General features: G+C 37.0%; 3 protein-coding genes across 3 annotated transcripts in view; all 3 read left to right on the top strand.

The window, feature by feature from the left end:
• The window catches only part of ptgfr (prostaglandin F receptor (FP)), a 6,617-nt gene extending 5,328 nt beyond the window's left edge, over positions 1-1,289 (top strand). The window contains exons 2-3 of the mRNA XM_052610590.1: positions 1-520; positions 913-1,289. The exon at positions 1-520 is cut by the window's left edge and continues 302 nt beyond it. Coding sequence (XP_052466550.1) covers positions 1-520; positions 913-1,281 — 889 coding nt within the window. The 3' untranslated portion in view covers positions 1,282-1,289. The remainder of the gene's footprint in view (positions 521-912) is intronic.
• Positions 1,290-2,165: 876 nt separating this feature from the next.
• On the top strand, positions 2,166-4,423 carry btf3l4 (basic transcription factor 3-like 4). Its single transcript, XM_052610181.1, has 6 exons — positions 2,166-2,267; positions 3,311-3,372; positions 3,459-3,572; positions 3,662-3,863; positions 3,940-3,999; positions 4,075-4,423. The coding sequence occupies exons 2-6, from the start codon at positions 3,319-3,321 to the stop codon at positions 4,119-4,121; spliced, it is 477 nt and encodes a 158-aa protein (XP_052466141.1). The 5' UTR covers positions 2,166-2,267; positions 3,311-3,318; the 3' UTR covers positions 4,122-4,423.
• Positions 4,424-11,793: 7,370 nt separating this feature from the next.
• Positions 11,794-18,092, top strand: zfyve9b (zinc finger, FYVE domain containing 9b). The gene is made up of 7 exons (XM_052610615.1): positions 11,794-11,923; positions 12,019-12,234; positions 12,569-12,645; positions 12,749-13,017; positions 15,749-15,909; positions 16,150-16,253; positions 17,904-18,092. Exons 1-7 carry the CDS (start codon positions 11,794-11,796, stop codon positions 18,090-18,092), a joined length of 1,146 nt encoding a protein of 381 aa, XP_052466575.1.
• Positions 18,093-18,843: the final 751 nt, after the last annotated feature.

Genomic DNA, 18,843 nt, shown 5'->3' with positions numbered 1-18,843 from the left:
CTGGGAATCATTCGACGCTCACAAGTCTCTGTGTGACTTTTTTGGAGTTTGTATGGTTTTCTTTGGCTTGACCCCTCTGCTGCTTGGGAGCTTGATGGCGGTGGAGCGCTGTTTCGGAGTGACCCGTCCTCTCTTCCACACCACGGCACTGGGGTCCCATCACGTCAAGAGGCTGTTGGGTTTGACATGGCTGCTGGGTCTGCTGGTGGCCCTGCTGCCCCTCCTGCTTCAGCGGTCCTACCAGGTGCAGCATTCACGAAGCTGGTGCTTCTTCAAGCTGCAGGGGCTGCGTGACTGGGTGGATATGCTTCTGCCGATACTGTTCTGTATGCTGGGTTTGCTGTCTCTCCTCGTCTCATTGGTGTGCAATACTATGACTTTTCTCACTCTCCTGCGGAGCAGGGTACAACTTGACCGAGATTATCATCGCCACAGCCGTAACACATCACACCATTCTGAGATGGTCTGCCAGCTTTTGGCAATCATGCTGGTTTCCTGTGTGTGCTGGGGCCCAATTTTGGTAAGAAAATACTTCTCAATGGTAATTTACACAAACATATTATATACACCTACACTTTAAGTAATACATATAAATGTAACAAAGCTGTATTAAATATAAATATAACTTTCAATAAAGGTTTTCTATTTAAAAATAAAAATGCATTTATATAAATGTATACATACATATATAATACAATAGGTGTATTAAATATAAATTTAATTTAATATTCAGTATATGAGATAAAAAAAAAATTCAAAATATCAACACATTTGTATTTAATAAATACATGCATATTTGGGCATATTGCTAAATAATCTGAGCAACACAAGCAAATGTATATTTTTTGTGTATAAGTTTACATGTATATTTCTGTGTTGAATGCTTTATGAAGTGTATGGTTTGGTCCCCAGATAACAGGCATCATCTTCAGCCTGCAGGATCAGGGTGACGATCAGACGTCATACACTCATATGCTGCTGGTTGTGCGCATGGCCACATGGAACCAGATCCTCGATCCATGGGTGTACATCCTGCTGCGCAAAGCTGTTCTGAAGAGACTGTTTCAGGTGGCGTTGAGACTTTGCAGTCCTCATTTGAGATTTCAGTTCCAGTGGCAGGGCAGTACTCTGGGGAGCTCCAGGATGGAGGCCAGCAGCTCAGTTATCAGCAGACCAGACTTCATCTACCTGCACGGACCTTTCCAACCAGACACTGCCATCCAATCCTGCAGCTCTCCTACCCCGACGGAAGATGTGAGACCTCCATTCACAGATATTTGATGATTACAGCAGAAAACAGACTGTATCAGAGATTCATGCAATGTCTCTCATAGAGGGAATTTGCATTTATTTGAAAGTTCAGTCTGATGTCAACCACACAGTGGTTTTCATTAGCAGAAGTACATTGTGTGAGAAAAATATACAAATACAAGTTTCCTGCATCCTTAATTTTAATCAACCTAAGACACGTGTTCAAATGAATAGCAAAGTCTTAACATGCTTTTGAAGGTTCAGTTTTATTGTCTGCGTCAAGCAAGTGTGTTTTGAAACTTCAGCAACCATCAGCAAATGTATTTGGTTAAATGTTACAAACATCTGTATATATGTATATATGTGTGTGTGTGTGTGTGTGTGTGTGTGTGTGTATGAGGTGTTATGCATCCAATATACAGTGTGTCTGTCAACATGATGTTTGTATTTTAAGATATGTACAGATTTTAAATGTCTTATTGAAATGTAAACATTATGATTGCTGTTAAAATCCATGTTTTTTTTTTGTGTAAAAGCACTACAAACTATAAACATGTAAAAAATAAAGATATACAACAATCGTATGTTACATAAAGCATATGTTGTCTGTTATTAAAATATAAAGTTTGTTCTATCTTATATAAATTATGGCCACAGGACAAGTGAACAATTACATTTGTGACCAGTGGGATAAAAACAGAAATAGATAGATAGATAGATAGATAGATAGATAGATAGATAGATAGATAGATAGATAGATAGATAGATAGATAGATAGATAGATAGATAGATAGATAGATAGATAGATAGATAGATAGATAGATAGATAGATAGACAGACAGACGTAATGTAGGTCTTAGCTTTACATTATTTCAGCCCGAGCCGCTAGAGGGCAGCATCACCGTTGTTCGTCATTAAAAACAGTAAAAACAACGTGACGTGTGTAGTCTTATTAGTCTGACCACTTCCGCCCTGTTCATTCAACGCATGGTTCTCTGCGTAGCGGTGTTTATCAGGTCAGTAATGAGCAGCGTTATGTGTTTATGTGAAATGTTCATCATTGATGGTAACGGTGCTGTACTCGTCGTGTGTGCTGTAAGGTAATGGCTCCGCGCGCTGTGTTTGTTGTGATGTGATTGCGAGATGTGTGTTTGGCTGGGAGTGATGCACTCACTCAGATTGTGCACCGTCAGGATTTCTCTTTATTCTCCATCACTGCGACGTGTGTGAGGGACAGAAACGGAGATCTAAACAGAGAAGCCTGGAACGTTCCTCAAACCGACGTCGAACGAGTTTTTTCGACTAACTCGGACAGTGTCCTCCATCTCATGGGCCCAGAGAGGCGCATCGGCAGTCCTTCTGTCACAGCTCTGAGAGGAAGAGAGCTCAGCTTCACAGCACATTGTGCGCTGCTGTACTTCCAGTTAGAATGTTTCTGTGCCATTCTGTATTAAGTAATAACCATATTTATTTTCGACGGAAAATCACTAGTAAAATATGGAGTGCCACAAGGATCTGTCCTAGGTCCTCTTCTATTTTGAATATAATTGTTGCCCCTTGGTAATATTATTAGAAAACATGGGATTAGTTTCCACTGTTATGCTGATGATACTCACCTATTTAACTCAACAAGACCAGATTAAACTTCTAAATTATCTAAGCCTAAAGTGTGTTTAAATGTAAATGAAAACGTTAAATACAAGCAAAGTGTTTAGTTTAATGTTTCAAATAACATTATGGGTGAAATAATGTCGAGTCCACAACACATATGTAACCATAAAGGCACAAAGGAACTATTTTTTTTAAGACACTTGCCAGCTGATTGATGATAAAGACATTGACAGCAAATGAGAATCCATCCTGCTTAAAAGAGCTCAAGTGGCAGGCGACAAAACTTCAAGAAATGCTGTATTAAACACAATGTTATCATGCTTTCATGTACACTAATATCTTTATGGTTATAGTAATTGTTCTTAGTGAGAACAAGATATACTCTCTAAAAAATGTCTTGCTGTATATTAAAGCATTTGAATATTAAAGGATTATTATTTTTTCTCAGAAGTCAGCATGAATCAAGAGAAACTGGCTAAACTTCAAGCCCAGGTCCGGATAGGGGGCAAGGTAAGAATTTTTTTAAAAGATTATTTTGGGTCTATAATTACTACTATAATTCTTTTCGTTGCTCAGTTTTGCTTCATTTTCTACAGGGAACAGCACGCAGAAAGAAGAAGGTGGTGCATAGAACAGCAACGGCTGATGACAAGAAACTCCAGAGTTCATTAAAGAAGCTTGCGGTCAATAACATAGCTGGCATTGAAGAGGTACATCAGTGGCACTCTTTTCAGTCTTTCTTCACTGGTTTCCTTCTGTCCTGTTCGGACAGCATTGAGAGTTCGATCTTGTTTTACAGGTTAATATGATTAAAGACGATGGCACGGTCATTCACTTCAATAACCCCAAAGTGCAAGCGTCTCTGTCTGCTAATACGTTCGCCATCACAGGCCATGCAGAGACCAAACAGCTTACGGAAATGCTCCCGGGAATCCTCAGTCAGCTCGGTGCTGACAGTCTCACAAGTCTGCGCAAACTCGCCGAACAGTTTCCCAGACAGGGTGAGTAAACAGGCGGTTTGGAAATAGAGGTGAATTTAGTGTAGATGCTGACATTGCTGTTTTGTTACTTTTCAAGTTCTCGACAACAAAGCTCCCAAAGCAGAAGATATCGATGAAGAAGATGATGATGTCCCAGGTATGAAGGTGTTTCTTTTGAGCGAGCTGTAAATTGCAAGATGCAGATTTAAGTCGTTTTATTCTCTCTTCACAGATCTTGTAGAGAACTTCGACGAGGCGTCAAAGAATGAGGCAAACTGAACGTTGGGCCTTCAGTAACTGCTGTTCAGAGCAAAGTCTCCTGCAGTATTTTTAAATTAGAGTGACCGACATATCATTTCAACACTATCACTGAAACCAGAGACTTTTATATCATAAATTGTCTGTTAAAGATCCATGCCTGTCCTTTCTCCTGCATTTATACAGAAGGATGGATGGTTACATGAATGCTTAACAGTTATAAATCTTAACCACATTGCTAGTTGAAATGCTATAAATGCTATAAAAACTAGTCTTAATGATTTTTTTTTCTGTTAATTAAAAAATAAAGCTCATTAAACTTTTCTATATGGTGTTTTGCTTTTCCTGTAGATGACTAGATTTGTCAGGGGGTCTCTAGTGTCATTTAAGCGTATTTTTATTATTATAGAGTAAGAGTAAATGTTTTCCCTTTGAAATGCTTAAAATGCTAACAAGGTTACACCAAAACACTAAGGATAATTTTTACGTTTTATGAGAATTGTCAGGACACCGGCGGCGAAACAGGATTGTTTACATGTTTTTGTAACTCGGTAGTAGAGGAGGTTTTTGCAATTCTGCACTGTTTTACCATGCCTGGAAGTTACTGCTGCGTTAAAAACTGCTCCAGTACCTCACACGATACATATGGAAAACACAGGAACAATTGAATACAGGGTTTTTTTAGGTTACACCAAGTGCAAAACAGCGGTATTTTGAGAAGCTCTCAGGCATCCAAAATAACGACCCATACGAGCTCCCTGCAGCGGAATGGCACAGAGACCTGGACCATACTTCCAAGCACATATATGGACATTGTGAATTATCTAGTTTTTGGAATAAGTTACTACACAATTCAGGAGTTTAAAAGCCACAAGTCTTTGGAAAGTTACGAGGCTTTCTCCTGTGGCTGGGTCCATCTCCAAGCCTCCAGGTGGTGAAAACGGCATACTGGCCAAAGTAAGTTTATTCACGTGTTTTAGCTTGTTGTAATTACACATTGCATTTAGCAGACACTTCTTGACCAAAATGACAATCAACCCAAATCGGCACGTGACTCCTCACTCTCAATAACGACTCAAAATCTCAAAAACTATAATGCTGTGTGATGTTCTGACACTTCGGACTAGAACGTAATTACAAGCACGCGACGCGTTCTAGTGTGTCGCGTCGCGTCGCTGGCAGTGGAGATGAGGTGAGGTGACAAACTCGGACTCCAAATCAGCAGTGCTTTTCGACATTTTTTTTTCTTTCTTTTTTCTTTTCTTTCTTTTTTTTATGCAGCTGTTGTAATGTATCTGGATTTGTGTATTTAATTTACATTGAAATGCCTTAGTGTTTGACTTTGAAGTTGAGTTCATGCATTTATCATATGATTATGAATATTTGTATCTGCAGATGCACCCATGCAGTCGAGTCATTCTGCACGCTCAGCATATCCTCAGTGATGCAGGACCTGTGTCTGTGTGCGCTTGAGAGTGTGGGAAACCTTTAAGGTTACCATTAGGTTAGGTAGGTTACATCTCCAAAGAATATAAAATGCTGAAATTTACTGATATTTACATGGCTGCAAAGGAAGATAAAATTGTTGTCCCTCTATAGTTTCCTAGTAAGATGATATTTAAATGCTTAGTTTTATGATCACTGTTATGTTGTTTCTAAGCATATAAGCAATGCAATACAATGATAATTGAAAGATGAACAAATATGTATTCCTTAAAATCCTCATGGATCATATTTGGACTCGCATTTTAACATGATTTTTCTAAAAAAAAAAAAAACAAATCTGGAAAACAAGTAAACCAAAGTTGCTTCAGTCAAGTATGTTCATTTTAAGAAATACTACTAAGAATATAAAATGTATTTTTAATGTTTACCCTATAAAGATCAGTATAGACACATGAACCACAATCTAAAGTGGGATGTTTTTAGACTGGCATTTTACATGCTAAAACGTATCAATCAGACGATAGAAGGATGTGGTTGATTGAAATTGTAGGCTTTATAGGTTTAAAATAAAGCCAAACAGCCCTGATAAATCCACTAGGCTGCTGGGAATTTACATATCTGATAATTTATATCTGAGTCATCTTTTGCAGGACTTTGTGCGGGCCTCTGTGTGATGGTTTGAGGGTAAAACAAAGCTCCAGGGGGGCTTATGTATGTATTCCAGTGAGTCGCTTCTGGATGAGCGTAAGCTGAGGCCTGTTCTTATCACTGAAGAGAATGAGCAGGAGCAGCTGGAGGCTGTGCTGGGACCTCCATCGTCTCCTGTGGTGGACACCCACATAACGGGTAGCACAGGGCCCTAGGACCCCACGCTAGACTACAAGAAGAGTGGTGAGATGGAAGTATCACTAGTGTCTGGCAGGAGGAAAGGGTTCACTTGGTGCTTTGCCTATGCAGCGCTGCTGTTCCCTGGGCACTACGGTCCCTGATTCTCAGGCGCCAGCATGCATGAAATGTGGAACCAAATTCTCCTTCACCAAAAGACGCCATCACTGCAGAGCATGTGTAAGGTGAGAGATGCATGTGGAAATTTAAGTTTAAAGGGATAGTTCACCCCAAAATGCAAATTCTGTCATCATTTACTCATCCTACAGTTGTTCCAAACCTGTATGAGATTCTGTCTTCTTCTGGACAGAAAATAAGATATTTTGAAGAATGTTGCTAATTAAGCACAAATTTGTAAGTAGCCTACTAAAACAAAAAGAAAAGTATAATGAAATGATATGAGAATTGACCTATTAGAAAAGAACTGTAGCACAAGAACAATAAAAAATGTTGTCCCCTTCTGAGGTTTCCGATGTAGACCTTGTGTTTTATTAAAATTATCATTTTTATATATATATATATATATATATATATATATATATATTTAAAAAAAGATGCTATAAGATAAAGATGCACTGGATATAGTTGGGGAGAGCCTCGTGCTCTCCGATGTGCGATTTGTTAGTCTGGTTGTTTAATAAGAAAAAAAAAATTGTGTGTTTTATTCTATAACAGTTTTAATAACAGTATGTATTTTGGGCTGGTATTTTTTTAAATGGGCGGGTTTTAAACTGTAGTTGGGCTGGAAATCTTTAGTCCAATCTGGCAACACTGGCTGTGACATTACCGTGAGGGAAAAACCATCATCCAAAACAAACCATGGCTAACAGTCAGATTCAGCCGTTTATTTATGATCCAGAATCAGATCCCGAGGCTGACACTGAACGAGAGCAGCAGCAGCAACGACTCGCTCCGATCGGGGCTCGAACCCGGGTCTCCGGGAGGGTAGGGGGACGCACTAACAAGGAGGCAGAGATATTTGAAGCAGTTTTACTCACCGCCTGTGGTTCCAACACACGATCGTGACCCTTTTTCGTTGGGATTGCATCATCCCTAAGAAATAAACGATACGCAAATCCGTCGTCAAACTGGGCCTTGTTTGTAAAACAAGCATCTTCGAAATGCAGGGAACAAACACTTGCACAACTCCGTTGATGCTCTGTAAAAATAAACTCCATCCACTGGTCCCTTAATGCTGTTTTTTTTTTTTTTTTGGTAATCTGTGCAGGGTTGTCTTGCCCTGGCAACCAAAAACACACTTCTTTTGTGACTTTTCGCGACACACAGAGACATACTCGAAAAAAACCTTCCGAAACTTGTGACAAACCAGAAGGAGTATTTAGGGAACAAAAATACTCCTTCAAACGTACAACTTAATTTTTGAAACTTTGTCCATGTTTAGCATGGGAATCCAACTCTTTAACAGTGTAAAAAAAACTCAGTATGCATGAAATAGCATTTCACCCCCCCCCCCCCCTTTAACCTAAAACACAGAGATGCTGACTGATGTGTCTGCATCTGCACTCGAGCATTTCAGTGGGCTTAAATAGATCACTCTTTACAGTGGATTTAGTTCCCAAACAACTGACAATTTTGACCTAAATATGATTTTCAGTTACAATAATTAGTCCTAAATTTTGACATTAAAGGGGGGGTGAAATGCTATTTCATGCATACTGAGTTTTTTACACTGTTAAAGAGTTGGATTCCTATGCTAAACATGGGCAAAGTTTTTAATTTAAAAAAAATTAACTTGTACGTTTGAAGGAGTATTTTTGTTCCCAAAAAAACCTAAAAAAATAGGAAAGAAGGCTGCCTATTTATTTTAAGTGAATTAGCTCAATTTTGCAGTTTTATTTTAGAGGTGATTGTTAGTTCCCAGCTTGCTTTGCATATGGCTGGATATGGAGAGTAAATTTTGAAATTAAATGCTACTTTATGTTTTTGAGTGAAGGGAAGCATCTATTTATGTTTAATGTTCAGTTACATATGACATTTGTAAGAGTTTCTCTTATATTGAAGTTTCCATTGCACAGTGGAATCGTTACCACTGGGCAGAAGAGTAGAGCTTGTGGTTATGGATACTACTCTTCTAAGGTATTAAACCTTGTTTAATGAGCAGTACCTTTGCTAGTGCTAGTGCAGTACTTTCCAGTATTTCTCAAGTATTTTCCTACTTCAGCTAATTGGCTGTATACAGTCTTGTAAATGTATAAAATAACAAAATACAAACAGACCCCTTTTAAAATCACAGACTTTTGAGAATAAACTTAAAATAAATGAGCACATTTCCCTAATTATATTACATTTATTATGTCATAGATTAATTAATTTAGGAGATTTCACATGATTTATTCAGGTAGATTCCATTAAAAAAATCAAGCCTGAAAAACTACTCAAAAATATTATGTGTAATATTGTTACCATATTTTTTTTTAAGTAAATAGCTCATTAGACTTTTTACAGTGAACGACTGCAGAAAAACATTGGAAATTTAGGGCCAATTGCACCCAAAGTAAAAGAAATGCAATTTAAAATTCTTAATAACTACTATCCATCTGCAGAGACACTGAGGGGTAGATTTGGTTTTGAAGTTGACCCTTGCGACTTTTGTCATGAAAACCCAGAACGAACTGAGCATTTATTCTTCCTTTGCTCAGTTAGTAGGAAGTTTTGGCAGGATGTCCAAAGATGGTTAAAAAATAAAATTAGCGAACTTGAACAATTTACAATAGAAGATATATTCTTATTTATAATTCTAAACCGACGAGGGATCTTTCACTTTTGATTAACTTTATCATCGTTATGGGTAAATACCACATTCACATAAGTAAATGGAAAAAACAATTACCAAATGTAAACTGTTTTAAAAATGAATTTCGTATGTTATTATCCTCCTTGAACCTTGAAAAAAATTCTAACCTGAAAAAAATTGTTGATGCCTTGCCCGGTTTTCTTATGCTGTTGTCTGCACGAGAGTTTGTAATAAACACTATAAAAAAAAGAAAATGTTTTTTAAATAAAATATTAAATATATATATATATATATATATGAATCTCATTCAGCCAAATGAATAATCCTTTTTCAAGTCCTTTCATGTATTTCTGCAGAATATAATTAAAATGTTAAACATCTATTTACACAAACATTGATCATTGAATAAGTAAAAACTAATGCAACCAAGACAAAATGATAAGAAACAGACATGATTAATTCTTTGTTTAGCTACGTGTGCAGTCTGCTAGTTAAGTTGAGATGATGATTTTAAATTAAATATATGAGTTTGTCCAATGTTTGGAACAATTTGAGGGTAAATAAATAGTTAATTTTTAATCCCTTTAGGATGTTATTCTCCTTCAAAACTTGATTGTTCGATTTGTTTCGCAGGTGTTTTGTGTGGTGTGCTGTGACCTGAGATTCAGACTGACTCATCTCGGTGGGAAAGAGGGGCGGATGGATTCCCCTGCCTATGTGCTTTCACACATTAGCTACACAGTTACAGTGAAGTCATTTCATCAGGGACGCTTCTCAAGGACCAGAAGAAGGTCTGGTTTGCAGATAATCTCCTTCCTCAGTCTGAGAGTGCAAACAGATCTCCCGTTTACAGGAGCGTGTCCCACACAGAGAGGGCGGAGCTCGCCCAGGTGCTATGACTTCTCTGCTTCTCTGTTATTTCATTTAAATTTATTATATATATATATATATATATATATATACATACATACATAAATGTAAATATTTCTTATTTACATTTATTTCTTAAATGTAAATAATATTTCTTAAATATATGTATGTGTGTGTGTCGATTTGATGGCCCAGAATTTAATTTACTTTATTTTGCTTTATGTTATTATTTTTATTTAAAATATCCCATTCATCTATGTGAAGAAACATTTTTACAGTCTTATAACGACCATATGTTTTATTTTAAAGTCTTTTTTAATCTATGTAAAAAAAGACTTTTACCCTCTTGTAATACTGTAACACTTTATTCTTTGTGAAGTAATCTTTAGATAAATATTACTTTTTAATTATTTTTTTATTAGGACGATGACTTCCAGTGTTTTTATTTATGTATTTATTTTTTTATTTTTTTACGCTGTAGGAAGTGTCTGACCTTAGAGGAGATGAAGTCAGTGGTCTTAGTGGCAACTCTACAAAACCGGCTCCACCAAAGGACCTTCCCCCTAATCTGACATCTACAGGGGTCAAAGGAGGTAAGAATGTGTCCTAATAAGAACACTAGCTTTGAATAATTAAGAATAATTCACCCCATCATTTCCCCAAACATTCATTACTTTCTTCTGTGCAACAAAAAGATTTTCCATATAATGAACGCATACAGTGATTACAAGCTGCCATGCCACAAAAAAAAAAACACCATAAAACTAGTCCTTTTAATGATGGGAACAATATGAGAGGAAACAATGAAAAAAACTTTATATTTGAGTAAATCATCACTGAAACAGACACTATGAGATGTTGTTAATATTTCTAAAGCATTTCATGAGTGGTTTTGATATTTGAGAGGCTGGTTCTTGTCATTACTTCTGCAGACTACACTTTGGAGGAGAAGAGAACAGAGTCGAGAGAGGTGTTGCTGAGCCTCTGGTGTTTGTGCTCAATGCAAACCTGCTGGCTGTGGTGAAGACTGTCAGCTGTATGTTGCAAATGTTACTCAACAGCTGTTCTGTAGCCAGTGTGGTCAGTTCTTATGTGTGTGCAACTGTTCTCAGGATGTGTCTGCAATAACCGTTCGGTTTAACTTGAAGAAATTATGGCAGAAATGTATGACTATTTTATACTAAAATGTACTTCTTAAAATAATAACAATCATAATATAGTAATTTTAAGGAATATTGTGCAAGATATTCTTCATCTGTGATTTAATTTACACTTTTCTGTTGTGCAGCGTCTTATTTGACAAAAAATAAAATAGTTATAAATATATAATTAGTCTATATGTTTTAGCTACAGTCTACAAATAAATTGATTTAATTGCTAGTTTTTAAAGTGGATTTTATAATGCATAATTTATGATACATTTGTATTAAACTATAAAGCACAGAATCCAGAAAAATTTTAATAAATGAGAATTTTTTAATTTTTATTAAAATAAACTAAATTACAATTCTGTGGAGTTTAACTGTGAACAAACCAGTTACATTTACATTCATACTCCGTGTCAAATAAACATTTTGTAAGGTAATTATTTCCCTATTAATGGGAAACTAATATCATGATAAATATGATTTTTGCATGATATGGGAAATTTGTTCTCTTTTTGTGGCCACATCAACCAGCCCTAACTTCAGATAACAATAAGCTGGTGTGTCCGCGTGATGACTTGATGTTTGTGTTATGTCGAAGGGCATGCACGCTGTTGGACAGCCAGAGGTGGTCATTTTACTGCAGTGTTTTCCTGAGGAGAAGAGATTCCCGACGGATATTTTCAATCATGTCATTCAGATCTACTGGGATGCCCAAACAGGTGAACCTTGCACAGGATGTTACTCAACCATAAAACTGAGACCACTGATCTGCCATAGCTAGATGAGTCTCGATCTTGCTATTTTGTCCAAGCAGCAGGAAAGCTTCTGAATCACCCAAGTTACTCTTTGGTATCCCAAGGCTTTCTGGGTAATAACGAGCATGCTGGCTTTCTTTACGTGCGTCCGTCGTTTCCAGTCTGTGGAGGGCCTGCCGTTACCTGGGCCTCCCCTCCTGTTCGGGCTCCTCATGCTCCATGGGCCAGAGCCTTTCCCCTGAGACTCATGCTGCATTTAGGAGCGGAGTACAGATGTAAGAAAACCAGTTAAATGTAAGATTAATATAACATTCAAAATTTTGGAGCTGTAAGATTTTATATTTTTGAGAGAAGTCTCACCAAGGCTGTATTTATTTCATCAGAAATACAGAAAAAACTGTAATATTTTGAAATATTATTACAATTTATAATAACTGTTTTGTGTTTTTATATATTTTAAATTCTAATTTATTCCTGTGATGGTAAAGCTGAATTTCCAGCAACCATTACTCCAGTCATGTAAAAAAAAACTATAGATTTTTTTTTTTTTTTATATCATCCATAATCTCTGTATGCATTTATTTTATTGTGTTTTCTGCTGTCCTGTAGTCTATCCCTGTCCCTTGTTCGGTGTGCACTTCAGAGAGCCTCTCTTCGGACCCATCATCATTATGAGACTCTCAGTGGTGAGATTTGTGACCTATTTGACCAACTCTTTCGTTTTACTGCTTCCTGTTTCGTTCATTTGATGTTTTTTTATTGATTTCCATTCTGTTATGACTCTCAAAGGATTTCCGTTTTTACCGTTACACACTGCCGAGGGTGCCGGGGCTCGTGGTTGATCTAGAGGCTAGAAGCACCTGTATAAGAATCCCTAAAACACATCATCCAGAGGTACATGGCACCACACTAAAGGCTAAAATACACTATAACACCTGTTTCACACATACTCCGTCTGCAGTGCGTTTGCGTTGCATATTTTTTTTACGCACCCATGCTAACGGTTTCCAGCGTTCATACTGCACACGCTTGCGGTCCGTCACTGCGTTCGAGGAGCGGTGCGTCTGCAGCAGTGATCGTTTACGTACCGAATCTATTTTTACTGTGCGCATTGTCGCGAGAAAAAAGGACATGAATTGACACGAAAATGCAGTAATTTCACAATAAATGTATACTAATCAACGCCTACTATTTTTCACATGCAACACATGGGTTTTTGGCTAGGTTTAAAACAAGAAAAAGAGTACCTTTAGATAAACGAGGCAACATAATATATGCACTTTTATGGAGGCAGAAAAACAAAGTTCACTAAGACCCGTGGGATTGCTTGTGATAAAGATTTAAAGAGCCAGTAAGATGAGAATTCTAAGCTTCCTCTATCACTGTTTATAAGTCCTGTACATTAGGTTTAAATCCATCCAAGGTTAAAAAACATTGTCATTTTGTCAAAATATCATTTTAAAATTACCTCAATTCTCAGAGATCCCCAAACGGTTCGCGCGAAGCTGTTCAAAAGATTCAGTTTCCTTAAACCCCACCTTTCGGTAGCATACTGTGTTCTGATTGGTCAACTGACATAGTCAGGTTTGATTGGTTGTTCCGCACATACCTTCACGGTAAACGATGCGTTAGCATCTGTTTGGGGTGAATTATGTCTTATTCCTCTCACCGCGAAGCAAACAGGAAAATAAAAAACTTGAACAGTCTCGCTGCTTTTTCTTCTGTGTGTGCGTATTCAAGCCGCGCGCTTCAGTTTGAATCTGAATAGCGTTCAGCGCGGGGGCGTGGTCACATCAGATATAATGAAGGGAGACGTGAAAAACAGACATCGCATTGTTTTCATATGGATTACTTTATCATAGAATATCTGTTCGGCAGCACCTGTTTAGTTTTAAAGTAGACATGTCAAGCTTTCTATAGATATCTCTCTCATGTCTCTTCGTTGAGTATTCACGGAGTTACAATGACGTTTTTGTAAATGAAGATCAGCGCAGACAGCACACATACTGATAAGACGCTCGGGAGAAAACAAACACATAACTTCATAATCATACTTCGTGTTGTGATTCGGAGATGCTTGTTGGTCTAAATAAAGTTGGTAATGAACCCTCTTTTATGGCCAAACGCTTTGAAAATCCCGCCTTGTACTCACCGAGATTAGAAAAGAAGTCATCAGGGAAATGTTGTGGACGCAACAAGGATTTATTGTACTGCTCTGGTATTGTGGTAAAAATGAATTTTAGCCATTGGTTCTTCTGATCTTCATTCTTTGGCAGTGAAAATAAAACAAACTTGCCTTTACAATTAAAAACACACTGTCTCCTCGACATGATGCTCTCACACCAACCAGAGCGTCTGTGAGGGGGGGTGGGGCAGGTCAGAGTTCAGTTTCTCCCAAGACGGTGGGCGGAGATTATTATGCAAAGTGTTCCTAGTGACGTACATAGAGATGGGCAAAAGATTTGAAATCTATAACGACTCGTTTCAGCGATTCAGTCGACTCCTTACTTTAGAAGCCAATAACTTTATAAATCGTGTACTTTTTTGGTTTAATTACTTTGCACATTTTTTACACTGATGGACAGCTACATCATACACTGTAATACAGGTAATTTTTGATTTCCCATCTGTGTGGCTCTTTAAATGCAAAAGGCACAAGAGTCGACTGTTTCTGTCAGTGGTATTTTAATTTTAAATATTTGTGATATCCTAACAAGAAAAGTAGGCTAAGCTAATTGTTGTGTTTAAATGTTTTGCCGCTTGCTTGAGCAGCTTACTATACAAACCTAGAAGTCAGGTGCATGAGTAATACTTTGTATTTATTGAGTTTTAACTAATGTCTGTGATTATGTAAGATTGTTACTGTTCTGGGATAAAATAGTCACAATGAAGATATTTTTTTGTACATGATTTGAAATCAAAATAATGAACAAATGTTGTGTTTGTGAACTAAACCGTAGCGGAACAATAGCGGACTGCAAACACGTCCTGTGTGAAAGCACAGTCCGTGCTGCTTCTGCTCCACGTACAGTACATAACGGACATGGACTGCATACGCACTGCAGACGAAGTATGTGTGAAACAGACGTAAGACTTTCGCCCAGATTTACAATCTGGACCTGTTGATGCTAGCTGCTAAAAGTAAGAGCCAGTCTGCAGATGTGTGTTGACAGATTTCATAGAAAATTATATATAGTGTATGATGGTCACAGACTACAGTCAGAGGAGATCAAACATGTTTGATTTTAGATCGCATTGTTTTTATTTGCCACGTGTTTCTGAGTGAGTTTTTTTATATTCCGTAGGACATTCCAAGCAAAGATGCACTTCCGGGATCGACCTCTCACTAGGCAGTTTTCATTTATATGCTGTTTATTGTTGATGATCGCATTGTTTATCATATGCATACATACGAGATTGCTCATGTCTGCGACTTCATCGCATGTGTTTTTGATCGACACATTCTAAACTCATTCAGGAGATGTGTTATAGCGCCCCCTAACAACAATTTTTTTTCAGAGTTGTAAAAAGTGTTGCTTATAATAAGTGAACATGGCAACCCATGAAAAGCTCTGCAAAATAGTGTACATGGCAGTGACTAAATCATCTCAAATAAAACAGTGAATTTTTCATAATAGAAAATGCATCCGGAGCAACATGGTATCATTTCCAGAGTAGATGGTAAGATATTTTTTTGTTGTTTGTGACTTGTGTCCGAAGGATTATGATCAAAATGAAGTTCAATAGATAATCAGACCTGAGATAAAGCGTAATTCCTCCATTTCTCAGGATAATGAGGGTCTTGTCTCTGTCTCTGCTGGTGTTTCAGCTGCTGAAGGCTCTGAATAAGTCTAATGAGAGAGTGCTGGCTCTAGTACTGATTTGGGTGCAGAGGGCAGATGCACAGTACCTGACCCAGGCCAGCAGCATTCACAGCCAGCCACGAAGAGGTGAGAGAGAGCAAACACTCATGTCAGCTTATAGACACACACATCTGTTGTGTATTATTACATGATTTAGTGTGACAAATAAAATAGAAACTGATAACTTAAAAGGCCAGATTAATTTGCGTCTTTCGTTAGACGCTCACTTGAGGGAGCTGTCTGGGAAAGTGTTCAGTCATTTGTTTTATTCATTCTTGACTGGAATCTCTCACTGAATCTGAATCTGTGTTTCTGTTCATCTTTCAGTCACGGGCTCGGGGTTTTTTGTGTTCAGTGGAGCGCTCAAGTCTTCATCAGGGTACTTTGCCAAGTCCAGCATTGTGGAAGGTTACTGCTTCGATCTGTTCTGTGTTTCGTCAAAGCAGAACATCAAATGTTTCAGGAATCCCACTTCAACAGACTGTCTTTGTGTTCAAACAGAATAAAGTTATTCATAAAGGTTTGGAACAACTTTTCAAGGAATTTTCACACAAACCCCCAAATATTATGGGCCCATCCTGAAATATTAAGCAGCTATATAGTTTTAGATATTATATATCAATAAAAACTATGAAAAATAAGAAAAATTATTAATTTGTAAAAACAAAAACAAAACAAAAACTAAAATATGTAAAAATATTTAATATGAACATAAAAGATAATGTAAAAAACATGAACAAAATATTATGTATAATATTGTTTGTATATGTATTTCTTCAAATGTTCTCACAACCTTTCCTCTGATCCCCTAACACTGCCTTGCAGCTTATTTTAAGAGTCAAATCAGAGAGGTATAGAGGTGAAAATATGGAAAGAGTATATCTTGATAATTAGCTTTATTCTTGCATCTTATTGTTTTTATCTAAATGTGATTGAATTTCGTTTCCTGAAGAATACTTTAAAAAACCACTTTCATCAACCAGTAATTCATGTTTGAGCTTTCTTCACAGCTGTTTTATTTGCTTAAAGACCAGCATCCAGAAGGTCTTAATAACCACAGCAGCCATAAGCGTCTGAGCAAGCATCTTGTATTTTATACATATGACTAAAAATAATTTGTGTTAGGTTATTGTAATCTAATGTAACAATATCGTGTCATGTTTCTAATACTTGGTTTATATGTCATTTAAATGATAAAAATTAAGAAATATTTTCCAGATAATATTTTACACACAAAATATTTTTCACATTTTTATGGGTTTTATTGGAGCAATTAACATTGTAATTAAATTAATTATATGATGTGCCAATCTAATTATTCCCAAATAATATTTTAAAATGAAATAAATATATTGGTACAAATTTATGAATAGTCATATACATTCACTTATTTTTGGGGTGGGAATCACAGGTTACCTCATGATACGATATGATAGATGATACATGGCTCACGATACAGAGAATATCACGATACAGCAATTCTCTGATAATCAATATATAGCTAGACAATCCTTTACTAATACATCACCATATCGAACTATGAAAACTAAATGCCTGAGAAAATGTTAAGTGCAGGTTTTCTATCTTCATTCAAATCCTATCTGCTGACAATATTGCAAAAATGAAAACTCAGAAACCTAAATGAGATTCTTTCTACTGTTGAAAGTAAAAGTTATTTGGGAAACCTAACCGTTGCTGGTCCTCAGGGACTTAAACAGTATTTTTTTTTTTTTTTCCTTCGATCAAAGTTAATGGGAAAATTAATACAGGTTTGGGACAACATGAGGTGATTAAATGATGACAAAATTTTTATGTTGTCTATCATTTAAATTTTTATTACTCTTTTCCCCATGTACCCAGAACTGTATTCCCAGTCTCAGATTTGCTCTCAGATTTAACATGTAGACTTTCAGTTGCTGTAATTATTATAGATCAGTATTGTGTAATGGCCGGTCAGGAGTGTAGCATGTGAGTGTGATGTGCATGACCCCTCCAATGACACCAGTGTGCTGCTTTACTATTAGTGCTGTATTTTGATTCAATCTCTGGGGTTTCTTATCGTGATTTCTTTAATCTTTCAGATGGAGTTTTTGGCAGGCAGTAATGGTCAGCTCCTTCCAGCACCGTACCAGGACTGTCTTAACCAATCATTAACGTCCGTGGTGCAGAGTAACTCTCAATACCAGGAGCTTGACCGACCACCCACTGTCTCATGTGCCAATTCTCCCAGAAACCTCACGAGCAGAACCTTTGAGTTCAGTATCATTTGAGAGTTGAATGAAGTAGTCGGTTTATTTCAGTAGTTTAGTCTATTCCCTACAGCTCACTGTGATAGTGTCTGGGGTCACAACATCAAATCACTTTAAAAACATTTCTCAGTCAGCACTAGAGGCCGGTCAATATCTGATTTTTGCTGATCAATCAACACCAGTAACAGCTCTATTTAACTATTGAATAATGACACTTCTAGAAGCCCATTTCTGCCTCAGAGTTACAAAAAATGTATTTATGGTATATCTCGTAATTGCAACTTTATATCTCATAAATGGGAGTTTGTGAACTATTTCACTCAAACTTCATATCTTATAATTACATAATTGCAATTTTATTTCCACCTCAGAGTTAAAAAATATCTCACAGTTGCTTGTAATTGTAAATACATATCGCAATTTGATTTTTTTTTTCTTAAACATTTTCCTCTGAATTATGTTTTTTTATTTCTTACTCCGAGGCAGAAACTGGCATCCAGTTGTTCAACCAAAGCCTCTAGCAGTGAAAGCATGGTAAAAACAGAGCCTGCCATGGATAGGATATGGGTTTGAAATAAACTCTATATTAACTTAACTTAACCTTCACTTAACCTTCTTAATTCTATATTATATTAACTTAACCTCCTAGAATATTCTCACCAGAGCTTATGCTTTGCCCACGAATTGGCGGATCGTGTGTCTGGCGACTCTTTCCGTGGAGGACGTTGAAGACATCTACTTATTCGGAACCATGATAACAGGTCTTCTGCTG

The sequence above is a fragment of the Carassius gibelio genome, chromosome A11, assembly GCF_023724105.1.
Source record: "Carassius gibelio isolate Cgi1373 ecotype wild population from Czech Republic chromosome A11, carGib1.2-hapl.c, whole genome shotgun sequence".
Classification (NCBI taxonomy): Eukaryota; Metazoa; Chordata; class Actinopteri; order Cypriniformes; family Cyprinidae; genus Carassius; species Carassius gibelio.
This window is presented reverse-complemented; position numbering and strand designations above follow the sequence as displayed.